Source organism: Aquarana catesbeiana, linkage group LG03 (genome assembly GCF_042186555.1).
Source record: "Aquarana catesbeiana isolate 2022-GZ linkage group LG03, ASM4218655v1, whole genome shotgun sequence".
Classification (NCBI taxonomy): domain Eukaryota; kingdom Metazoa; phylum Chordata; class Amphibia; order Anura; family Ranidae; genus Aquarana; species Aquarana catesbeiana.
Window position 1 is genome coordinate 56165323 of NC_133326.1, and position 26392 is coordinate 56191714.

The 26392-nt window shown below is 43.6% G+C and overlaps 1 protein-coding gene across 1 annotated transcript; it reads right to left on the bottom strand.

The window, feature by feature from the left end:
* Positions 1 to 474: 474 nt before the first annotated feature.
* Positions 475 to 26182, bottom strand: STARD5 (StAR related lipid transfer domain containing 5). Its single transcript, XM_073623982.1, has 6 exons — positions 25982 to 26182; positions 17907 to 17956; positions 12470 to 12602; positions 8196 to 8313; positions 2688 to 2781; positions 475 to 862 (listed from the first exon to the last, which is right to left on the bottom strand). The coding sequence occupies exons 1-6, from the start codon at positions 26069 to 26071 to the stop codon at positions 715 to 717; spliced, it is 633 nt and encodes a 210-aa protein (XP_073480083.1). The 5' UTR covers positions 26072 to 26182; the 3' UTR covers positions 475 to 714.
* Positions 26183 to 26392: the final 210 nt, after the last annotated feature.

Consider the following 26392-nt stretch of genomic DNA (forward strand, 5'->3'; position numbering starts at 1 on the left):
GGACTTTTGCTGGAGGAATTGCAGCCAGCAAAAGATTGAGAGCATGTTCCTTAATTTTTTGGTCGGAAAAAGTTCAGAACGGAAATTACGATCGTCTGTACCAGTTCCGACGCGCAAAATTCCTACGCATGCTCGGAAACAATTCGACGCATGCTCGGAAGCATTGAACTTCATTTTCTCGGCTCGTCGTAGTGTTGTACATCACCGCATTCTTGACGGTAGAAAGATCAGTGAACTTTTGTGTGACCGTGTGTATGCAAGGCAAGCTTGAGCGGAATTCCGTTGGAAAAAACCATCCAAGATTTTTCCGACGGAAATTCCGCTCGTGTGTACGCGGCATTAGTCATATACCTTTCCATCTATGTGTATAGTAACAGGAAACATAACAGATCTTCGCATTAGAGTTTCAGTCCATAAATAGATCTTTACACGTTGACAACCCATTTAACACAACTGAATAAATGTGAAACACAATATCTAAAATATGTTTTTATTTTACAAGCATTTCCTTTGAAATCATGTTGAACAGTCATAATTTTTTTTAATAAAAAAAGGTATAAACTATGTGGGTAAAAATAAATATGCATAGAAATTCTTGAACAACAAGTGCCACTGTGTCACAATGGAGTAGTGCAGGTTTTCTTATACAGGGTGTAATTTTTTTAAATCTCTAAACTCATCCCGACTTTATTTTCGAATAGGCCATGCTATGTGTCATATATTTAATTCTTTAACAGCCTTTGCTAAATTGTTGTAAAACTGAGCCATGCTGTATGGAAAAAAAGACTCCACCACAGATTTGGGAAGGTAGCCACTAAGATCCGTCTGGAAGAAACTTAAAACTTGTGTTTTCTCTGGTTCTCTGAAATAAATATATAAAAAAAAATGAATACATGGAAATAATAATGAGCATTGCAATCATTAAATTTCAGCTGCAGTTTGATGTAGACTGACTAACTGGTTACTGTAGAATACCACATACTGTATTTCTTATTTTACTTAAAGTATATCTAGAACCAAAAGTTTTTCTTTTCATTGTAGAGTAGGGCATGGTTAAAACGGTGTCACTTTATTCATCATGCCATACCATCAGGGAGGTGTGTGATTGGCCCCTCATTTATTCTGCAGCTGTTTGGCCCCCACAGAGCCATGATCTCAACATCATTGAGTCTATCTAAGATTACATGAAGAGACAGAAGGATTTGACACAGCCTGCATTCACAGAAGATCTGTAGTTAGTTCTCCAACATGTTTGGAACAGCCTACCTGCCAAGTTCCTTCAAAAACTGTCTACAAGTGTACCTAGAAGAATTAAAGCTGGTTTGAAGGCAAACCAAATCACACCAAATATGCTAAATACAATTAAACTAAAATATAAAATTTAGATGGGTGTTGACAGTTACAAGCCTGAGTATACTGTTATCTTCCAGACAGGGAGGCTTAACTAGAACCTTCAAGGCCCTGGTGCAGGAAAACATGAAGGGCCTCCCTGACCTGAGCTTGGGGCCCTTTCCTCTGATCCAGGGGCCCTTTACAGAGTCCCCCCTTACATCAGAGTCCCCCTTTACATCAGAGTTCCCAGCATTCCCAGAGCCCCCTTTACATCAGAGTTCCCCCTTTAAAGTACATCAGAGTCCGCAGGGTTCCCCTTTACAGTGCAAGGGGGAACTTTGCAGACACTGATGTAAAGGAGAACTCTGCGGGCACCGATGTAAAGGAGAACTCTGCGGGCCCTGATGTAAAGGGGAACTCTGCGGGCCCAGATGTAAAGGGGAACTCTGCGGGCCCTGATGTAAAGGGGAACTCTGCGGGCCCTGATGTAAAGGGGAACTCTGCGGGCCCTGATGTAAAGGGGAACTCTACGGGCCCTGATGTAAAGGGGAACTCTGCGGGCCCTGATGTAAAGGGGAACTCTGCGGGCCCTGATGTAAAGGGGAACTCTGTGGGCCCTGATGTAAAGAGTAACACTATGAACCAAAATGTAAAGAGGAATGCTGCGGACTCCGGTCTCCAGAGCCCCCTCTCACATCAGTGTTCACAGAGTTCCTCTTTACCTCAGAGCCCGCAAAGTTTTCCCTTGAACTGTAAAGGTGAACTCTGCCGACTCTGATTTAAGGGGGAATGCTGGGAACTCTGATTGGGGGGGAGCCCTGTTTACCAGAGACCCCTTTTTTTTATCAGATTTCCCCTTTACACCAGAGTCTGCAAAGTGAAGACACTAAGGTAAAGCGGTTCACTGATGTAAGAGGGGATTGAAGACATTGATATAAGAAGGGACCCTTATATCAGAGTCCCCCCCCTTACCTTAGGGTCTCCACTACCCCTTACATAAGTGACCCCCACAGGCTGACTGACATCCCCACAGATTGTTTGTGGTCTAGAACTGTTACATTGACCTCCTGTAAGTCTTTTGGTCCTCCTCTCCCCCCCATGCCCCCTTGCAGTCACTTTCAAATTTACCTGACCAGTGTTCCAAGCCCAGCCCAGCCCAACGTCTGTAAGAAGGGGAGAGGGGGGGGGGGGGTTGAGAGGAGGCCTGGGACCCCTCCCACAGTTGTCTATGTTCTGTTAATCTTTGATTAAAGCGCAGGAGGACTATTTGGTTTCTGAGTTGCAGGTTAAAAGTTCTTTTTATTCAAGACAATGTAGTGTACAATGACTCTTGCTAGCAGACATGTCATCCTTACCCAGGTACAGGAACACAGAAGCAGCCACAAGAATGGTTAAAGCCTCTAACAAAGTGCTGCTGGGGAGGACAGCTTTGGTGTTCAACATTTGTTGCTAAAATAAAAAGAGAAAAAAAGGATAATTAATATCAGTGTTTCCCAAAATTAAGTTGATCATGCACCGCCATCAAGACTAGTGATAGGCGAGTTTTAGAAAATCTGCTCCTCCAGCAATATCTATTAGATTAGTGTTTCTCAACCTTTTTTCATCCAAGTCACCCTTTAAAGTTATAAGGTACCCCATTTTAAAATGTAAACGACTAACCTAAAAGATTTACATAATGCACATAAATCCACACTTAACATCAGAGGTGATTTATTTTTACACTGGTACTTACAAGTGTTTATCTTCTCTCTCCGTTTCTTGCCCTCTTGTAGCTAACAAGACCCCAGTACTGACGCAGGGGGGTAGAAGTGGGGCAAACAAGGATGCTGTGCAGACATTTGATATCACCTGATACCCACGTTGTGCCCAAGGTTGTAATGCTGCACAAGTAAAACCTGTGGCTTTGTGTAACAAAAAAGGTAGGCTTGATCCAAACTGTTGACAATTTTTGTGTAATTCAGGGCAATTTTAAGGCATTTTGCACTCCCCGAGGAACACAGACGGAGCCCCGGTGGCCACAGCACTCTGTTTGAAAAAGGCTGCACTAGATAAAGAGGTAGATAAGGATGAACTGGCTAAGTAACTAAGCTTCCTGCGCTATTATATTGTCATGAGTGGTGTGCGCCACATTAACTAAGCAAATAGACGTGTTTCAGGTCTCTCTGCACCAGTTTATATTTTAGAGTGAAATAGAAACTAGTGCAGGTCTTCCCCTAATTAACAGAGGGGCTGTGGCAATTTTCCATTGAGAAAACTGCTACAGATTCCCACCAGTTGTGACCTGTCATATGGGATGTAAGCCGTCAGCAGATCCATCTCTCTGCTCATGCTGTGATTACACTACACCAGCAGAGCCTGTAGGGTTAGCAACTCTCTTTCCTGCATTCCACTCTGACCAGGGGGGGGGGGGGGTTAGAGAAATTGGAGCTCCAGCTCTCATATTCTCTGCACTGTGTCAATCAGACACGGCAGTGAAGAAAACTGATTTCTCCTAAATAGCAAAGAGGCTTGTACCCCTTTGTTAAAGCAGAGTTCCGCTTAAAAAAATTAAAAGTCAGCAGCAACAAATACTGCAGCTGCTGACTTTTAATAATCAGACACTTACCTGTCCCAGGGTCCAGCGATGCGGGGGATCGAAGCCCCGCTTGTCTACCCCCTCCGCTCGGCGGCGCCAGCATTGTAGCTGTGGGCACCTGGCTGTGGCTTCACAGCCGGGCACCCACTGCGCATGCGCGAGCCGCACCGCGCATTCATCTGGGACCTGCAACGTGTCCCAGATGATTGCCTAGAGGGAGGGGGGAGAGATAATCTTCCTTCAGATGCCGAGGGTGCGCCAGAAGGAAGTGGGAGCTGGAACCCTCTGAAAAGAGGCTATCCGCTCCCCCCCCCCAAAAAAATGACATGCCAAATGTGACATGTCAGGGGGTCACCTTCTCTTAAAGCGGAAGTTCCATTTTTGGGTGGAACTCCGCTTTAATTAGGGGCATAATCTGTTTAATTTTTCATGTTGAAGAAGGGAAGGGAAGAGGAGTGCAAGCTTGTGTTTGAACCACTTTTTGTTAAGTCCCCCAAAACTTTAGACAAAGAGGTTCCCAGCCCAGCCCTGACCTTCAGAGTTGTCTCCCCCATCCTCAGTTTGTCTTACTGACTGCACACCACAGCTGCATCTTCCATTCTTAATCTTCTTGATTATGAACCATATTTGTTTGCCTGTCCTTGGTCTGTGTACTGTAAATGTGTTTGACATCGTATCAACTTCAGATGTCTCTGCATTATTTAGGAGGTGCTAAGCTTACCACTACCTTTGTGTAAGTCTGTTAACGGGTGCATGAATAATTCATACACACATACTAATCTCCCATTGTGACATGCAACATCTGCTCAAGAGATTTCACTCTCCAAATTGGATTTTAGAGCTGTTCAGTCTTCACTTCCAGTCTGTAGCTTAAATTGGCACATTCCCTCCAGTGGCTGATCACTAGACTGAACATAGTTGTAATATCACAATTCACAATTCTTTGTTGGCCACCCAACAGTATGATGTTTATCTAAATTGTGGACCTAAAGTGTCCTCTACTATGGGCTCCATCCAGTCCTCTTTGTCAAAAAGTCCTACCATCTACCATCCAGACAGAGCACATGCACAAGGGTATGCTGTCCGCTCCTTAGAAAACACTATTGTATATGATACTGAGCGACATATTAGTATAGATGTCACACCACTTCCTCAGACTCAATCTTTCTAAAATGGAGCTTATAATATTTCCTCCTCCCCGATCCCCTCCCCATGACTTTACCATTGATTTCAATGGAACAACCATTGGTCCCTCCACACATGCCAAGGTGCTGGGTGTAATCTTAGACTCTGATGTCTCCTATAGCCTCCACATCCAATGACTGGCTACCTCTTGCCGACTTAAACTCCACAACATTTCTAGAATTTCCCTCTTCCTGACTAATGACACCACAAAAGGACTTATTCACGCCTTGGTTATTTCCTGCCTTGACTACTGAAACTCTCTCCTCACCTCTACACAGGCTATCCCCCCTTCATTCTATTATGAATGCTGCTGATAGAGTAATACACCTTACTAACCAATCCGTGACTGCTGCTCCTCTCTGCCAATCCCTTTACTGGCTTCCCCTACCCCACTATATAAAATTCAACATACTAACCACAACATACAAGGCCATCCACAACATCGCCCCCCAGCTACATCACCAACCTCATCTGCAGATATCGCCCAAATCGTCCCCTCCGCTCCTCCCAAGACCTCTTGCTCTCTTGCTCCCTTGTCACCTCCTCCCATGCTCGCCTCCAGGACATCTCCAGAGCCTCTACCATTCTCTGAACTCCCTTCCCCAGTATGTCCGGTCTGCCCCTACCTGTTCCCTGAAAACTCAATTATTCAGGGAAGCCTACAAGTGGGAATGGTGCTGCGCTAATCCTTATGTAAGCACCGATGCATAGGTGCAATCATGCTAGGGTATTGCTGGGTTGAAAGCTAATCGCCTGCACTCGGTATGCAATGTATATTAAACTTAAGCAGACAATAAAGGTATAAGCATGCTGTGCTCAATTAGGAAATAAAAAATAAATACATGAATAAATAGGTGGGGATAGCCGGACTACACATAAATTGTAATATATAAAAATATCGACATGAGTGTATTAAATATGCAGTGTAAGAACTTCGCATATAGTGCAAAAAATAAATAAATAAATATCTGAAGCATTGATCACATACAAACAAACTAAACCACAAAGGTGCAATGTTACAATGGATGTCCAAAGAGATCACAATGTCTGTGACATATGCAATAAAGTGTCCAGTGCCAGCAATAGGTGCTCACAGTTGTATGAAGACAATATTAAAGTTTCAAAGAAAAGGTGACTTGTGCAGCAGCAAACAACTCAGTGATACATCAACAGTGATATAGTGATATAGTGCAGGCAGCAGCTGGATTCTAGAATCACTTGCTTAAATAAGTGGAGAGTGTGAAGTGTATAAACCAGTCCTCTTCATGCAGCAAGTCCGGGACAGGCACCTTCCACTGTCAGCAGTGTATGAGCTTGCCACTCGTTTGCTTACATTTTATCCTCTGCCACTTCACTGTGTGAGTACCCGTTTGTTATTTATGAATAAAGCCCTAATGTTTTAAAATACTACACTATATGGCATCCTTGTCTCTCCTTTGGCCACTATGCCCCCTGTGGATCTGAGGTATATTGAATGACAGTCCGGGACCCAGGACCTACCCCCACAGGAGATACCACAAATGCTGACTGCCTTATGCTGTAGCCTGAGTTTAAAGCGGGGGTCCACCCACACCGCCAAAAAAAAAAAAAAAAATATTAAAAGCCAGCAGCTACAAATACTGCAGCTGCTGACTTTTAATACATGGCCACTTACCTGTCCCAGGGTCCAGCGATGTCGGCAGGCGACGCCAAGAACCCGCTCGGTTCTCAGCAGCTGCCGCCGCCATCCTAGGTGAGGGATTTAGGAAGTGAAGCGTTGCGGCTTCACTTCCCGGTTCCCTACTGCGCATGCGCGAGTCGCGCTGCGCGTCCCTAGTGGTCCCCGCTCTCTCCTGGGAGCTGTGTGTTTCCCAGGAGACAGGTGGGGACGGGAAGAGGCGTAGACTCCCATGGGAGTCTATGCCGGAAGTGGGTGCAAATACCTGTCTTAGACAGGTATCTGCACCCCCCTCCCCCCTGAAAGGTGCCAAATGTGATACCGGAGGGGGGGAGGGTTACGAAAAGCGGAAGTTCCATTTTTGTGTGGAACTCCGCTTTAATGAGGTAAGGGGCCATTACCTATCAGTGTAGGATTGCTGCATGAAGAGGACTGGTTTATACACTTCACACTCTCCACTTATTTAAGCAAGTGATTCTAGAATCCAGCTGCTGCCTGCACTATATCACTATATCACTGTTGATGTATCACTGAGTTGTTTGCTGCTGCACAAGTCACCTTTTCTTTGAACTTTAATATTGTCTTCATACAACTGTGAGCACCTATTGCTGGCACTGGACACTTTATTGCATATGTCACAGACATTGTGATCTCTTCATGCATCCATTGTAACATTGCACCTTTGCGGTTTAGTTTGTTTGTATGTGATCAATGCTTCAGATATGTATTTATTTATTTTTTGCACTATATGCGAAGTTCTTACATTGCATATTTAATACACTCATGTCGATATTTTTATATATTACAATTTATGTGTAGTCCGGCTATCCCCACCTATTTATTCATGTATTTATTTTTTATTTTCTAATTGAGCACAGCATGCTTATACCTTTATTGTCTGCTTAAGTTTAATATAAATTGCATACCGAGTGCAGGCGATTAGCGTTCAACCCAGCAATACCCTAGCATGATTGCACCTATGCATCGGTGCTTACATAAGGATTAGCGCAGCACCATTCCCACTTGTGAGCTTACGTCCGTATCAGGGGCCAGGCTGGACCCCATTCGGTGCAAGCTGCTTTCCCCCCCCCACCACTTTTACTACCGCATGGTAGCGCAGGAATAATATACTTTACATTATTCAGGGAAGCCTACCCCACCTCCATCTAACAACTGTACTCGAGTCACCTCCATCAGATCACCCCCTGCAGCTATTACCTTTTGTACCACCTCCCCCTCCCTTTAGATTGTAGACGCCAGGGCCCTTCTATGCCTTCTGTATTGAACTGTATCATAACTGTACTGTCCCCCTCCACATTGTAAAGCTCTGCGTAAACTGTTGGTGCTATATAAATCCTGTATAATAATACTTTGTAAATACATTATTATAACTGGACAGTGAAGTCTCAGTTGTTGCCTAGCAGTTATTTATCCATAGGTGCTCACCATTAGATGCTATAGAACCATCTTCATAACTCTTGATCAGTACTACATCTACAAAGTCTCTAGGTGCGATAATGCCCATAGCTGCAGACGGTGTTACTGTTCGGCAGATAGAGATATCCTGTAAAAGAAACAATAACTATAAGATTGAAAGAAAGACAGAAATTTACACTGTTTTTTAATGATTGACTAGAACAATGGACCAGAAGAATATAAACAAAAAATAAATTGGCACTTCATTAGTGCATTATAAATGATTAAGAGCATCAAACTACAGCATTATATGTGATAAACTGGGTTAATTGGGCAGCAGTATAGCACAACATGCTCACAAAGTGGTAACATTAGTCAAGCATTAGTCAAGGTAAGAAAATCAAAAGATCGATTGCTGGTGCCCAAGTCTCTTACTAAACAATATACAGTATATACACACACACACACACACACACACACACACACACACACACACACACACACACACACACACTGTATGTGGGGAAATATGCCCATTATTTCTTCAGCTCAAGATGCCCAAAAACAGACTGATTATTATGGAACATGGCATCATTTCAGCCCTAATGGGGTTGATTTACTAAAACTGAAGAGTGCAAAATCTGGCGCATCTGTGCATGGTAGCCAATCAGCTTCTAATTTCAGCTTGTTCAATTAAGCTTTGACCAAAAAAAAAAAACAAAAAAACTACCTGGAAGCTGATTGGCTACCATGTACAGCTGCACCAGATTTTGCACTCTCCCGTTTTAGTAAATCAACTCCAATATGTCAATATTTATTTTGTATAGGGCAAGAAAAAACCTTCTCTAGAACCGTGGTTCCATGAAACTCTAGTGTTCCTCAGGGGTTTCTAGGGGTTCCTTGAGCAATGAGCAATTACTGCCTCTCAGATAAGTTCCTACGGACACCATTGATCCTTTGAGCTATCTGTAAGGGGGTAATTATTCCCAGTGGCCACAAGTATAAGGATCATTCTTCCCACTGACCATCACCCTAATGTGACATGAGTTGTAGATATAGTAATTATTAGCGGGGGTTCCCAGAGATTGGAAAGTTATTTCAAGGTTGAAAATGACTGCTCTAGATCATTACTATCTGAAAGGCAATGACTGGTTCACCGTATAATTTCTATACTATAAATTAGACTGAGATAAATTAGCATAGTAAGAATCACATATTCCGCTCAGGCACAAGACCCCTGAGCTCTGACTGATCCCGGGAGCCAGTTCCTGTAGTTCTAGGCTACTCACGTACCAATGAGTAAGCTCCTGAAACATGTTAGATGGATTTGCATACCCTTATGGATCAGTTGTTGGAAGATGCAATAAAAGTGTTTTGATGCTTTTATTTGGTGAGCGTTTCCTTTTGGAGCTTTGTATAAATAGTAGAAATGTGCATATATTAAAGAGGAACTTTATACCCCCTGACCTATTTGTTTCTATCCTATCTCACCATGTCCACCGAATTGTCATTAAAAAACATATTCACCTGCCCAACTAATCCAACATTGTTGCTGTAATCTGTTACTCCACCACTGCACTCCATGCCACTGCCATCTTCTCTTCCTTTGTTATCAGGGAGCCAGCTACCTCTTTCTGCTGACCCCTGTTAAGGTGCCATAGCACATGCAAGCTTTGTGTTGGATATTTTACAGTGTTCAATGTGCCCAAAGCCTCCTGGTATGCATGACGTGGGTATGCCAGGAAGCCAAATGCACCATCTGACACAGTTTGAACATCTTTGTATCTACAGAAGAGCATCCCTGAAGAAGGGCAAATAATGCTCTATTCAAAACACATTGGATGCCTCTGTAGCTCATGTACATAATCAAGGTTTTGTTCCTTAATTTCTGCTGTGTCCAATATATACTGTTCAAGCCGCGATTGTATTTTTAACCTATTTTTATGGATTGTGATATATTGTATTAAAGACTTGTATATTTAAAAAAAATAATAATTGGGAGCTTATTTGTATGTAGTGCCATTATAAAGTCCCTCACTTCCCTGGAGGGTATTCTGTTTTCGATTACGAAAGGTAGTATTTCCCGTTTTTTTTTAACTTTGCCAATTCAATCCACTATTCCTTAGACTTCCGTCCATTTTGAAGTAGGAAAAAGACTTAGGCCAAACATTCCAAGATAAGGAATGGGCGAACACAATTAGACACAGTTATAGGGCTACTCATTGTGTCTTCCACTGGGAAAATGCCACCAAGGTCTTGTATAGATGGTATATGACACTGTATATATCAAAAATATTTCCTCAAACATCTTCGAGCTTCTGGTATAATTGTGTTGCGCTACATGGGTAATATTCTACACATTTTATGGCATCATTGGAAATGAGTGTTTTCATTAATATCTACTATTACTGAGATTTTCACTACTCCATCTCCGCAGTTAGGCCTACTTGGTTATTTTTATGGATCGATTCCCAAAATAAAAGCCCTGTGAATCAACCTAAACTGGGTCTCCCACCAGGTTTTATTGATTAGGTATTTGCGGACATTTAAATAACCTTCTAGGATCTTATCGCTAAGATCATCCTCGGAGAGGTCCTTGTTCCATCAGTCCTGTTGGAGAAGTTCCCAGCTTCAGGGGCTATTGCCCCTTTTGGGCAGTTTTGCTGGAGTCTGCCGATGTTCCTCAAGGTCCCAGCTATAGCAAAGCTGGGGGCCTCTACCTAATTACCTTTTGAGCGAACTAAGCAGATTCATCTAAGGATGTGGTTTGGAGAACTCATTGAAAAGTGCTTGGTGGAGGCCAATAGGTGTGTAGCTGCACTGGGACATTGTGAGTACTGACCTGAGCTCATGATCCTAGTGACTGTGTGATGTTATACTTTTGAGGTGCCAGGGGTAGCGCTCTCCGAGACGGCTCCTACAGGGTCTCAGTTCTGGCCTTCCCCTTTGTTTGGGGCTTAAAGGCTGTTCATAGAGATTTTACCTAGTAAAGTTTGGCCTCCTGTTACAAGTCAGCATTTTTGGAGTATCCCATACCACCCCAACCCCTCTCCTGTTACAAGTTCTACAAGCAATAAACCTTAAAAAAAACATCCCCTAGACTGCAATGGAGCCAAGGTGAATGGACCATTGCCTGTGTACTTGGTAGCCTCTGCAATGTTTAGGGAAGAACCAGTTAAAATCAGAGGCTCCTGCCCTGAGTTTTTGCTACATGGTTAATGAATGATATAGTGTTTTTTTCTATATATTGTATGTCGTCCTGGCGAACTAAAACTATATCATCTTGTATGGTGTGGTGTTTTGTACTTTGTATTATGTACATTGTATACTTCATGTTCTTTTTTCCTGTTCTGCTTCTGTTATAACTATCCATATCTGATTTTTTGGAATTCCTATTTGCTTGCTGACTGTATGCACCAAACGCAGGAATGATACCAATGCAGTTAATATTTTACACTGTAAAATGGATTAACATTTTATTGCAATGTAACATTCCTGTGAACCAAATATTGAATTATGTGTGCTCCTCAGGCTGTGAGGGGTTTTAGTCCTGTGCCCACCGCCGGGGAAGGAGATCTTCCTGGCTGCAAACATCAAATGTAAAGTAGAGGACGTATCCCATAAGATGTAAGTATCCCATAAGTAAAGTATGTGGCAGTCTTAGCCCGGGCTCCCTCCAGGTCATGCCCCCAACGCATTTCACTCCGACCTTCTGAGCTTAATCATGGGGATGGAGATTCCAAGCAGAGGGGAAATCGCCCCCCTCTGCTTGGAATCTCCATCCCCATGATTAAGCTCCGAGGGTCGGAGTAAAATGCATTGAAGGGGTGGCCTGGCAGGAGCCCGGGCTGAGACAGCCACATACTTTACTATAGCAGGTTTGCATCAATGTGCGGCTTATGGGATACATCCTCTGCTTTACATCTAATAGGCCTACAACATAGTAGATTTGTCAGCAAAATAATATTTTTAATAAAAACCCCTGAAACATAAAGCTGATCATTGTAAGCACCTTTGTCATTGGTAAATGGTTTCTCTCAACCCTCTAAATGCCCCTCTTGCTGGACAGATCCAGCTGTTACAGAAATTTGAAAAATAAAAGGCTTACTGGCCAAATCACCAGGTGAAAAAAAAGAAAAAGGAAAAATACCTAACAAAAGAAAACGAATGCAGCTGCTGCATCTAATAATTGGTAAGCTGCACTATATTAAATTCTTCTTTTTGAGTTTAATACAGCTTTAATTCTAAGATGTGGTGTATTATGATCCCCCCTCCCCCATTCTTACTAAAGACGATACACCTACCTCAGTTACTGTTTCTAAAAGTTGAAAATCATCCACATTGCTGTCCCATTTGACTCTCAATCCACCCGGCTCTGGTTTTAGACATTGCCAAACATCTACTGGCTTCCCAGGCACAATGCCTTCACCTTTATATCTGAACACAGAAACACATTGTTGTTTGATAAACATTTCCAGTATAATAGTTAGTATTATTAGTTTATGTTTAACATTAAAATTCTGTTCAATAAGCAGTATGCAAGAATGTCGAATTTCTTCATACATTTAGGCCAATATGTACTCTGCTACACATTTTTGGTATAAAAAATCCCAATAAACCTATATAGATTGGTTTGCACAAAAGATATAGTGTCTACAAACTATGGGCTATATACTGGAATTTTTTTTTTATACTAGTAATGGTGGCATCAGCAACTTATAGCGGGACTGCGATATTGCGGCAGACAATCTGACACTAACTGACACTTTTGACACTTTGTGGGAACCAGTGACACGAACACAGTGATCAGTGCTAAACATATGCACTGTCACTGTACTAATGACACTGGCTGGGGAAGGGTTTAAACATTTGGGCGATCAAAGGGTTAAAATGTGTGCCTAACCAGTGTTTTTATGTACTGTGTGGTGTTTTTACTAAGGGATGTGATGAAAATTATTTCCCTGCACTGCAGGGAAGGAAAATCCATCAGATCCCTGCTGACAGACCAGAGCTCTGCCTTGTTTACATAGGCAGAGTTCTGTTCTGTGTTTCTCGTCGCCGATCAACGGGTGCCAGTGGACATCCATTGGCCGGCACCCGCTGATCTTCTTGTGCTGTGTCTAATAACAGCATAGCCATGGCGCACGTGCGCCCCCTCCCTGGAGGTGCTGATCTGGCGCTGGTACGTGATCCAGCGCAGGAGAGCCGCCTTGCCCAGGTACAGCTAAGTGATGCGGTCAGCAAGCCATTAAGAGGTATGCCACTGCCTCCATTTACCTACCAGACACCATCTTTTCAGGGATCACACTTTACAGAGGAGCCTTGACAAGGCAGCCCCTCTTCACAAATATTTGCAAATGTTGTGCAACTAAAACGGTTTCAAAGCGAATTGTTAAACATCATAATCCACCACAATGGATTTAAAATAAAACAAACAAGATGTCCTTTAACTGCAGACTTTCAGCTTTAATTTGGGGGTATTTACATCCAAATCAGATGAACGGTGTAGGAATTACAACAGTTTGTATATGTGCCTCCCACTTTTTAAGGGACCAAAAGTAATGGGACAGATTAACAATCATCCATCAAACTTTCACTTTTTAATACTTGGTTGCAAATCCTTTGCAGTCAATTACAGCCTGAAGTCTGGAAAGCATAGACATCACCAGACGCTGGGTTTCATCCCTGGTGATGCTCTGCCAGGCCTCTACTGCAACTGTCTTCAGTTCCTGCTTGTTCTTGGGGCATTTTCCCTTCAGTTTTGTCTTCAGCAAGTGAAATGCATGCCCAATCAGATTCAGGTCAGGTGATTGACTTGGCCATTGCATAACATTCCACTTCTTTCCCTTAAAAAACTCTTTGTATGCTTCGGGTCATTGTCCATCTGCACTGTGAAGCGCCGTCCATTGAGTTCTGAAGCATTTTGCTGAATATGAGCAGATAATATTGCCCGAAACACTTCAGAATTCATCCTGCTGCTTTTATCAGCAGTCACATCATCAATAAATACAAGAGAACCAGTTCCATTGGCAGCCATACATGCCCACGCCATGACACTACCACCACCATGCTTCACTGATGAGGTGGGATGCTTTGGATCATCAGCAGTTCCTTTCCTTCTCCATACTCTTCTCTTCCCATCACTCTGGTACAAGTTGATCTTTGTCTCATCTGTCCCTAGGATGTTGTTCCAGAACTGTGAAGGCTTTTTTAGATGTTGTTTGGCAAACTGTAATCTGGTCTTCCTGTTTTTGAGGCTCACCAATGGTTTACATCTTGTGGTGAACCCTCTGTATTCACTCTGGTGAAGTCTTCTCTTGATTGTTGACTTTGACACACATACACCTACCTCCCGGAGAGTGTCCTTGATCTAGCCAAGAACTGTGGTGGATGACCGAAGAATTCTTTCCCTGGTGAAGAAAACACCCTTCACAGTTGTTTTCCATGGCCTTCCAGGTCTTTTGGTGTTGCTGAGCTCACCGGTGCGTTCTTCCTTTTTACGGATGTTCCAAACAGTTGATTTGGCCACACCTAATGTTTTTGCTATCTCTCTGATGGGTTTGTTTTGTTTTTTCAGCCTAATGATGGCTTGCTTCACTGATAGTGACAGCTCTTTGGATCTCATATTGAAAGTTGACAGCAACAGATTCCAAATGCAAAATAGCACACTTGAAATGAACTCTGGACCTTTTATCTGCTCCTTGTAAATGGGATAATGAGGGAATAACACACCTGGCTATGGAACAGCTAAGCAGCCAACTGTCCCATTACTTTTGGTCCCTAAAAAAGTGGGAGGCACATAGACAATTCCTACACCGTTCACCTGATTTGGATGTAAACACCCTCAAATTAAAGCTGAAAGTCTGCAGTTAAAGCACATCTTGTTTGTTTCATTTCAAATCCATTGTGGTGGTATGTAGAGCCAAAAAGATTTAAGATTAGAATTGTGTCGACGTCCCAATATTTATGGACCTGACTGTATTTGTAGACTAGCTGCCAAGTGTGTTGGAAAAAACGTTTGTTTTGTTTGCAAAGTCAATCCATGTACACCTTACTTTGAAAGCTAGTTATAATTTGGGGTAGTTGACACTTTTTGGCTTGCTGGAATAGGCACGGGACACAATGGGCACCATTATCTACCATTGTCCTGTGCTGGGCATCTTGCATGTATCCTCACCTTTAGGACTAGTTCACACCACATGCGTTCCGGTGCTTTTTTTTCTGCATCCGAAAAGCATAGAAAGTAGGTCACATGGTTTTCAATGGCATAGTTCACACTAGTGCTTGCAGTTCCAGTGCGTTCTGGTTCCAGAAATAAAAATGGAACATGCTGCATTTTACTGTGCCTGCACTGTACTGGAAAGTGACAAAATGCATCAAAAACACACCGAAACGCACCGAAATAAATAAAAAAAATGCTCGGACCCCAGCACAGTGAAAAAACGAAAACAAAAAAAAAGGAAAAAATCATCTGGAACACGTCTTGAAACGCATCAAAAACGTGTTAAAAACATGCATGCAGAAACACATCCCGAATGGATCTGAAGTGCGTTTTTGTGGAGTAAACCGGCCCTTAAGGAGGAATATGCTGCCTGCAGAAATACCCGCCCTTCCGCCCTTAATGTATTCATTGCTCCAACATGGAGACTCTCAAAGATTAGAGTCAGGACTGCATTAAACCAAAGGGCCTTGACAAGGCAGTGCGACTTCAACATTTTTGCAAATGCTGTGCAACTAAAATTGGAATTAAAAATTATAAATTGGGGAGGGGAGGGAAGAAAAGAGAAAGGGAGAAAGGGGAAGAGAAGAGAAGAAATGGGAAGGAGAGAAAAAAGAAAAGGGAAGGGGAGAAAAGGGAAATTAATGAGAGAAAAGGGAAGGAAACGGGAAGAAAAGGGGTAGGATAAATAGGTGACGGGGAAAAAAGGGAAGGGGAAAAAGGGGAGAAAATGGAAGGGAGGGTAGAACAGGGTAGGAAAGGGGAGGGGAGAAAAGAGAAATGAAGGGGAGAAAAGGGAAGGAAAGGGGATAAATAAGTGACGGGGAAAAGGGTAAAGGAAGGGGAGAAAATGGAAGGGATGGGGAGGGGAGAAAATTGAAGAAATGGGAAGGGAAGAAAAGTAAAAGGGAAGCAAAGGGGAGAAAAGGGAAGGAAAGGGGAGAAAAGGGAAGGGGGGAAGGGAAGGGGAGAAAAAGGAAGGGGAAGGGAGAAAAGGGAAAGGAGAAAAGGGAAAGAGAGAAAGGGAAGAAATGGGAAGGGAAGGGAAGAAAAGGAAAGGGAAGCAAAGAGGAGAAAAGGGGAGGGAAGGGGGAAAAAGGAAGGAGAGAAAAAAGAAGGGGAAGGGAGAAAAGGAAAGGGAAGGGAAGGGGAGAAATAGGGAAGGTTAGAAAAGAGAAGAGTAGAAAAGGGAAAGGGAGAGAAGGGAAGAAAAGAAAGGGTAAGGGGGGAGGGAAGGGGAGAAAAGTAAAGGGGAGAAAAGAAAAGGGAAGGGAAGGGGAGAAAATGGAAGAGGAGAAAAGGGAAGGGGAGAAAAGGGAAGGGAGGGTAGAACAGGGAAGGAAAGGAAAGGGGAGAAAAGGGAAATGAAGGGGGGAAAAGGGAAGGAAAGGGGAAGGATAAATAAGTGACAGGGAGAAAGGGGAAAAAGGTAAAGGAAGGGGAGAAAAGGGAAGGGGAGAAAATGGAAGGGATGGGGAGGGGAGAAAAGAGAAGAAATGGGAGGGGAAGGGAAGGAAAGAGAAGCAAAGGGGAGAAAAGGGAAGGGAAGGGGGAAAAGGAAAGGGGAGAAAAGGGAAAGGGAAAAAAAGGTAAAGGGAGAAAAGGGAAAGGGAGAAAAGGGAGAAAAGGCAAGAAATGGGAAGGGAAGGGAAGTAAAGGAAAGGGAAGATAAGGGGAGAAAAGGGGAGGGAAGGGGGAAAAAGGAAGGGGAGAAAAAAGAAGGGGAAGGGAGAAAAGGAAAGGGAAGGGGAGAAATAGGGAAGGTTAGAAAAGAGAAGAGTAGAAAAGGGAGAGAAGGGAAGAAAAGAAATGAAAAGGGAAGAGAAGGGAAGGGAAGGGGAGAAAATGTTAGAGAAGGGGGGGAGGGAAGGGGGAAAAGAAAAGGGAAGGTGAGACAAGGGAAGGGAAGGGGAGAAAAGGGGAAGGGGAGACAAGGAAGGGGAAGGAAAGGGGAGAAAAGAAAAATAATGAATAATGACAAGTAATTAAAATGAAGTTATCAGAATCAAATCTCTTTTTTAACACTTGCAGCGTTGTTAAAAGTGGTGCATATTGTTTGGAGTATTTCATCAAAATTATTCTTATCTTGAAATGTCTAAGCCTTCACAGGGATCCTCCACTTTTATAAACACCCCACAGAAGTTCTCTCTGATCCAATCTACATGAATCTAAAATTACTGTCTGTGCCCCCATTTATAAGTTTTTTTCTCCTTCTTGTCTAAGTGGCCTTATTAGAAGAGAAACAAAATCTCCCCAATGGCTGCTGGATCAACAATAAAAACCTGACAGGTTCTAACCCTTCCCTGCGCTGTACAAAGCAGGTTGGGTTGGGTTGGAGTTGAGAGAACCTTGCACCACCGCTGAAAGCACGGTAAGCTGTACATAATGTATGACGATGGGAACTCACTGCAGCCTAAACTGCTGGGGAAGTATTTTAAAACAGATTACCGATTAAGTCCCCAATCTTCATAAAAATGCATTAATAATTAAATACTGTAAAGGTTTTTGGCTTTATTACTTACAAGCTACCGGTGAACTCTGATGAAGGTCTCCAGTACACGGCTACTTTTCCCTGTACAGTACATAGATGAAGGAAATAAACTGTCAGCACATTTATCTCAGGTAGAACGATTATTTCAGTTTGCTGAATTGATTTCAGTGTCACAAAGTGATTATAATATTTTCATCTTGTTAACCATTAACATTCCTGAAGATGTGGAAGACTAAGGTGAGTGATGTGTAAGTCACAGGACCTCTTATTGGTAAAGGACCGGATTTTAGAACATTGACCACAAAGTCCACAAAATAAATCTATCGTTCAGTAGATTGAAAATTGTGTGATCAGCTCTTGTTCCTGATGACCGGGGCAGAGAAGATGTACTGAGATGGATAAGCAAAAGCCGAGAATAGCATTATTACACGCTCCTCCGCATTTAAAGTAGAACTAAAGGCAAAGCACACTTTGGATGGTGTAAGACCTGGTTCACACCTATGCAGGTTGCATATTTCAGGTGCATTTCGCGTTTTTTAATACACGCTTTTCATCCATTGAAGTCTATGGAACCAAAAACCAGAAAAAAGTCCCTAGCCCTTTCCATAAAATGCACAGATGTGAACTACATCCATAGGAAACCATGTTAAATGGACTGTAGTGTGTTTCTGCAACATTGAAACTGCACCAAAAAATGCATAGGTGTGAACCAGGCATAAAAGAGGGTTATAATCTCTGTCAGTTTGTATTGCGCTCTGTGTCCTATTGGGGAGATTTACCTTCACTTCCTGTCCCATAGCCAAAACAGGAAGTGAGAGGAAATCCCTCCCAGGTGAGAGAATCCCTGGTTATCCCCAGGACTTTTGTCCTCAGAAGATTTCCTCTCTATTACTGTTCTGGTGGCAACCCTGATTTTGTGACTTTCTTTCACTTACAGTGATAAAGGTCACCAATACAAATAGGTTGTATCTTCCGGGGACACAGACAGCACTAAAAACCTGATAGGTGTTCCAATCCCTCTCCATTCTATCCAAAACTAAAAAAAAAAGCTTTGCCTTTAGTCATACTTTAACCACTTCCGCCCCGGAAGAATTTACCCCCTTCCTGACCAGAGCACTTTTTGCGATTCGGCACTGCGTCGCTTTAACTGACAATTGCGCGGTCCTGCGACCCTGCACCCAAACAAAATTGACGTCCTTTTTTCCCACAAATAGAGCTTTCTTTTGGTGGTATTTGATCACCTCTGCGGTTTTTATTTTTTGCGCTATAAACAAAAAAATAGCGCCAATTTTGAAAAAAAAAACGCAATATTTTTTACTTTTTGCTATAATAAATATCCCCAAAAAATAATTAAAAAAACATTTTTTTTTTAGGCTGATACGTATTCTTCTACATATTTTTAGTAAAAAAAAAAAAAAAATATCGCAATAAGCTTGTATTGATTGGTTTGCACAAAAAATTATAGCGTTTACAAAATAGGGGATAGTTTTATGGCATTTTTATTAATAATTGTTTTTTTACTAGTAATGGCGGCGATCAGCGATTTTTATTGTGACTGCGACATTATAGCGGACACATCGGACATTTTTGACACATTTTTGGGACCATTGTCATTTATACAGCAATCAGTGCTATAAAAATGCACTGATTCCTGGGTAAATGACACTGGCAGTGAAGGGGTTAACCACTAGGGGGCGGGGAGGGGTTAAGTCAGTACTAGGGAGTGTTTCTAACTGTAGGGGGGATGGGCTAGCTGTGACACGTCACTGATCTTTGCTCCCGATGACAGGGAGCAGAGATCAGTGACACTGTCACTAGGCAGAACGGGGAGATGCTTGTTTACATTAGCATCTCCTTATTCGTCCTCTCCGTGAGGCGATCGCGGGTATCCCTGCGGCGATTGAGTCCGCGTGACTCGCAACCCAACTCATGGAGCTCCCGGCCGGCACATGCCTATAATAAGACATACCTGTAGGTAAAAAAAATATCTTCTAAACCTGTATGGTTTAGGAGATATTCCCCTTGCAATGAGCCACTGACTGCAGTGGCACATGCGCACAGGAGATTCTTGGCTGAAAGCCCGGCAGATGCCAGACCTTGCCGGAAAGAAGTCTCCCGCGTGCATGTGCGGGAGTGACGACATCCCGGAAGACACGCCGAGGCAACATGTCAGCTCCCTCGGCGTGGACCAGGTGAGATACCGACGCCTCGTTCTAAGGTAAGTATTTCATAATGAGCTAGTATGTGGTGCATACTAGCTCATTATGCCTTTTACCTTACAGGTGTATAAAAAAAACAAAAAAGTGCCAGCGTGTTTACCACCACTTTAACCGCTCTGGAAGATTTTGCCTCCTTCATGACCAGGCCATTTTTTGCTATTCAGCATTGCGCTACTTTAACTGGAAATTACACGGTCATGCAATGCTGTACCCACATGGAATTTATATAATTTTTTTTCACACAAATAGAGCTTTCTTTTAGTGGTATTTGATCACTACAGGGTTTTTTTTTTTTGCGATATAAACGAAAAAAGATGGAAAATTTTGAAAAAAAACCCCAATATTTTTTATTATTTGCTATAAAACATATCCAATACAAATTGTAAAAAATTGAATTTCTTCATGAATTTAGGCCAATATGAATTCTGCTACATTTCTTTTGGCAAAATAAAAATCCCATTAATGCCGCGTACACACGGCCGGACGTCCCAACAGAAAAAGTCCGATGGGAGCTTTCGGTGGGACATTCCGACCGTGTGTATGCCCCATCGGACTTTTTCTGTCTGCATTTCCGACGGACTCTGATATAGAACATGTTCTAAATCTTTCCGTCGGAAATGCCGACGGAGTTTAGCCCGTTGGCGTGTCCGCTCGTGTGTACGCGGCATAAGTGTATATTGTTTGGTTTGTGTGAAAGTGATAGTATCTGGTATAGATACTGGATTTTCTTTTTTATACTATTGGCGGTGATCAGCGACTTATAGTGGGACTGTGATAGTATGGCGGGCAATCTGACACGAACTGGTGCTGGCTGGGGGTACACTATATGACTCTGACATCAATAGTGACACTAATACAGCAATCAGTGCTAATATTATACACTGTCACTATACTAATGACACTGGCTGGGAAGGGGTTAACATCTAGGGGCAATCAAGGGGTTAAATATGTGTCTAACTACAGTATGTGTAATGTGTGTGTTATGTGCTGCTTTTACTAAGCAATCTTGCTGTTTATTTTTTCCTTGCTTTGCAGGGAATAATAAAACAGCAAGATCGCCTGTCACTATTCAGAGCTCTGTGTTATTTACAACACAGAGCCCCCTTTCCCTTAATGACGGAGTCGATCAGTGGGTGCCAGCTATAAATCATACCTGCTGATCAGCTTGAGCTGTGACTAAACACAGCAAAGCCGGGGTGGCGGGCACGCACTCGCGCCTCCCTACCCGGAAGCGTGGATCATGTATCAGATATGTGATCCAGCGCAGGAGACTGCCATTTGAGGGGCAGTAAAACCCTGTGGTTGAGCCGTGTTTTTACAACCACTCCCCCTTTTACCTGCACAGGCAGCGGCTGGGAGTGTACACATGCTGTTGCCAGAATGCTTTGCTTCACAGCAGGAATTGTACCCCCTGTTGTGGTTCAAGTGAATGAGGCTTCCCTGCAAGCATCCAGCTGTACCGCGCTAGTGAGGGGTTCAAGAAGTTAAAGCAGCCAGTTAGGAGACGACATAATGCTTCTTCACAGCCTGTCAAATATTCTCTGAAGAGTGTTCCAAGCATGGATCACTCTTCAGAAATCAAAGCATGTGTGAACAAGCCATAAGACTGTGTTAGCCTCCATTCACACTTCCCAATTTGGAATCGCAGCCACAATTCTGCCCATGATTCCAAATCACAAGGCAATGGCAGCAGAACACGAGGTGTGAATTTGGGCGCCGTTACCCTTCAATGGCGCCCCCCAATGTGATGCGATTCTGCTGCAATTGTCATACGAGGCGTGGCAATCTACACCTTTAAAAATGACATTAAGCTTGTCGCCCAAAAAGGAGCACAAGCTTCTTTTTGGGTGACAAATGCACATAGGGCAAGTGAATGAGCGGGCCCTATGCAACATGCAAAATCACGTGAATTCATGGATCAGGAGCGCTCAGGTCTGTGATAATGGGAATGGGGCCTTAGGCTTAGTCTACACTTGTGGTTGTGGGACAGTAAAAATATTCCATTCTGCAAAGGCAGCCGACACATGAGGGGGATGTAGTACTTTGCTTAGTGGTGCAACAAATATGGCTCCACTTCCACTTCCACTCAGTGTGCAATACCACCTAATATGACATATTCTAGTGAATGGGGACGTTCCACAACTGCAACACAAATGCTAGGAGCTTGCTGCACGGTATTCTCTTACAAACATAGGAAAAGCAAAACTATGAAATTAATTATGAGAGCACCAATGTCTTTGATATCTGCCTGGAGCTTTAAAGATGTAGTACAGATATTATCTTAATTGCATACATACATTATCTCACAAAAGTGAGTACACCTCTCACATTTTTGTAAATATTTTATTCTATCTTTTCATGTGACAACACTGAAGAAATGACACTTTGCTACAATGTAAAGTAGTGAGTGTACAGCTTGTATAACAGTGTAAATTTGCTGTTCCTTCAAAATAACTCAACACACAGCCATTAATGTCTAAACCGCTGGCAACAAAAGTGAGTACACCCCTAAGTGAAAATGTCCATATTGGGTCCAAAGTGTCAATATTTTGTGTGGCCACCATTATTTTCCAGCACTGCCTTAACCCTCTTGGGCATGGAGTTCACCAGAGGTTCACAGGTTGCCACTGGAGTCCTCTTCTACTCCTCAATGACGATCTCATGGAGCTGTGTGGATGTTAGAGACCTTGCGCTCCTCCACCTTCGGTTTGAGGATGCCCTACAGATACTCAATAGGGTTTAGGTCTGGAGACATGCTTGGCCTGTCCATCACCTTTATCCTCAACTTCTTTAGGAAGGCAGTGGTCATCTTGGAGGTATGTTTGGGGTTGTTATGTTGGAATAGTGCTCTGTGGCCCAGTCTCCAAAGGGAGGGCATCATTTTCTGCTTCAGTATGTCACAGTACATGTTGGCATTCATGGTTCCCTCAATGAACTGTAGCTCCCCAGTGCCGGCAGCACTCATGCAGCCCCAGACCAGGACACTCTCACCACCATTCTTGACTGTAGGCAAGACACACTTGTCTTTGTACTCCTCACCTGGTTGCCGCCACACATGCTTGACACCATCTGAACCAAATAAGTTTATCTTGGTCTCATCAGGCCACAGGACATGGTTCCAGTAATCCATGTCCTTAGTCTGCTTGGACTAAGGACACAGGCTTTCTTGTGCATCATCTTTAGAAGAGGCTTCCTTCTGGAACCAATTTGATGCAGTGTGCGGCGTATGATCTGAGCACTGACAGGCTGACCCTCCACTCCTTCAAACTCTGCAGCAATGCAGGGAGCACTCATACGTCTATTTCCCAAAGACAACCTCTGGATATGACGCTGAGAACGTGCACTCAACTCCTTTGGTCGATCATGGCGAGGCCTGTTCTGAGTGGAACCTGTCCGGCTAAACCGCTGTATGGTCTTGGCCACCATGCTGCAGCTCAGTTTCAGGGTCTTGGCAATCTTCTTATAGCCTAGACCATCTTTATGTAGAGCAACAATTCTTTTTTTCAGATCCTCAGAGAGTTCTTTGCCATGAGGTGCCATGTTGAACTTCCAGTGACCAGTATGAGAGAGTGAGAGCGATAACACCAAATTTAACACACCTGCTCCCCATTCACACCTGAGACCTTCTAACACTAACCAGTCACATGACACCGGGGAGGGAAAATGGCTAATTGGGCCCAATTTGGAAATTTTCACTTAGGGGTGTACTCACTTTTGTTGCCAGCGGTTTAAACATTAATGGCTGTGTGTTGAATTATGTTGAGGGGACAGCAAATTTACACTGTTATACAAGCTGTACAGTCACTACTTGTAGCAAATTGTCATTTCTTCAATGTTGTCACATGAAAAAGATATAATAAAATGTTTACAAAATTGTGAGGGGTGTACTCACTTTTGTGAGATACTGTACATTTGTCCAGCTTGGCACAAAGAATGCATATCTCATATCAGAAGGTACCATGTGCTGAGGGGGTCATGTGCTGAGTGGCTGCCTCTCTATTCACTTGGGTCGGTCACTTGGCACTGCTGCCATTCACAGAACTCCTTGTATTTTTGTAAGTGAATCAGGGGTGTAACTACAGGGGTTGCGATTGCAACCCAGCTCCATGGTCCAGCGGGACCATGCGGCCCCCTGTACACCAGGATTGTAGGGGTGACATCAGTGGTGGCTGGTGGTATATTTTTTGGGGGGGCGGCAAACAATCCACATTCTGCCAATCCACATTCTGCCAATCGGGTGACGGGTCTCTGGACCCAGTTAGCCAATAGCTAAGCCAATATTAATTCACTATTATCACACAACTGGATGGGCTCAGGGTGCAGTGCTCTGCACCCAGAGCCCACCCTTTTTTTGAAGCCTATTAGAGCCTCTGGAGGCATTGGTTAGGGGGGGTGGCGCCTGCATTACAGGCCACCATTGGATGGCATATAGAGAAACCAATCCCCTTCATTTTCCGCCCCGCAGCAGCTCATAGCCTGCTTCCCTTCTTCTCCCTCCAGCAGGTTTTCAGCGGCTGCAGGAGGAAAATGGAGGGGATCGGTTTCTCTACTTTTGAAAACGCACTACAACTGGATCGCACAGTCATTTTGTACCATGCAATCTGATGCAGGCAAATGTTTGTTTACTTTGCACTGACACCCGCTGCCGATCACAAGACCAATGCAATCGGAATGCGGTTCAGAAAACCAGCAAAAAACGTGGATTTCCTGCACAGCATTCTACTGTGAATGGGTCCTAAATAGAAAACAAAAAGGGTAAAAAAAATTAACCCTCCCCCCCCGTACAATGCACATGTCATATGGAGCATCTTTTTCCTTGCTGCAATTTCATCTTTTATATTTTTCCAAGAAAGTGGGTGATATATTGCATTTGTGTGCCCTAAATGTGCTCTTGATACTGTATATCGTTGTGCCAATATAGTGTGACATAAAAATTAGTAACTACTACTGTTTTATTCTCCAGGGTCTCTGCTATATCATGCTTTGGAGGTTTTCATTCAGCTTGAGGTTTATGGCCCAGCTTTCACACTGGTGCGCAAACAAACTTGCCCCCCTCAGTCGCACCAACCGCCACCCCCCCCCTCTTTCCCCGCGGGAGATGGATGGGAATCGGAAGTGGCTCTTAGAAGCTGCCCCTGGCCCCCTCTCGGACAGGTCAGACGCCATTCATGTCCTCACCTTAGGAGGTGGTGCTGGTAATCCGGGGGTAGGGCTTCTGGAAGCTGCCCCTCCACCTGCTGCAGCTTGCTGTGACACTGGGCTGTTGCTTCTAGGATGTGGGTCCTGAGACCTGATTGGCCGGGAGTCCTAAGACCCGCTTCCTGATTGGCTGGGAGGAGAATCAGGAAGACAATAGCGATTATTAATTCGCTGTTGTCACACAAGTGGGTGAAGCCAATTAAAACCTCAGGCTGTAATCAGGTCCCTCAAAAAAAAAAAAAAAAATTGAAATCCATGCGTCGGGCGCCCTGCAGGTAGATTAGGGGTCGGGCGCATGGATTAGGGGGGCAGAGCCCCTAATGGAGAAGCCACCATTGTATTCTAATATCAAATGTCAGCAGCTAAAGTATTTGTATTTTAATTTCTGGAGGGGGGGATCCGCTTTAAATGCATTTTCAATAAAATGTTTCTGGCACTGAAAGGGTTAAAGATTTGCTACATAGAAGAATGAATGGAGGAAGTGATAAAAGATACCATGTACTGAGAAGTGTCATCTGTGATGAATGATCGGATACATTGTTAGATGACAGGTGCAGAGATCTAATGACAGTTCTATAGAATAATGACATCTACACTCGTCTGTGTCCTCCATCACTGCTCTGTATACACAGATCCCCACCCTCTATCAGGAACGATCCCCTCCATTGTCTCATCCACACACACTTACAGATTTCTTGCATTGCTTCCAGCCGCTCGGATCCCTCCTGTAGGACAGTAGCTTATCTGCTGCCGATCGGGCGATCTCTGTATAGTCCATGATTGCGGTAGCGGTGCTGATAAGGAGTGAGAATTGCAGCCGAAGGTGACAAGTATTCCTGTGCAGGGGGAGGAGCTATGTGCCGGCCCCTCCCCTCACCCCATCATCCTCCCTCCCCTCTGCTGGGACTGCATGACGTCACTCCCTATGACAGAGAGACAACCTGCCCAGGGATTGCTCTGTCATCACCTGTCATCGGAATTCCCTGAATGAAGGAAAAGATTTGTATTATTTATACCGATAATTACTGGAGAGCCCACACACCATACAACACCATGTTATAAAAAGGAACAGTGCTAGCCAAACATTCCATAAATAAAT

Excerpts from the sequence above, each read along its gene's own strand:
- STARD5 (XM_073623982.1), bottom strand. The coding sequence starts at position 26,071 with ATGGACTATACAGAGATCGCCCGATCGGCAGCAGATAAGCTACTGTCC. Across the intron at positions 17,957-25,981 it reads GGAAGCAATGCAAGAAATCT|GGAAAAGTAGCCGTGTACTG; the intron begins GTAAGTGTGTGT and ends TGTACTGTACAG. Across the intron at positions 12,603-17,906 it reads TCAGAGTTCACCGGTAGCTT|ATATAAAGGTGAAGGCATTG; the intron begins GTAAGTAATAAA and ends TTCTGTGTTCAG.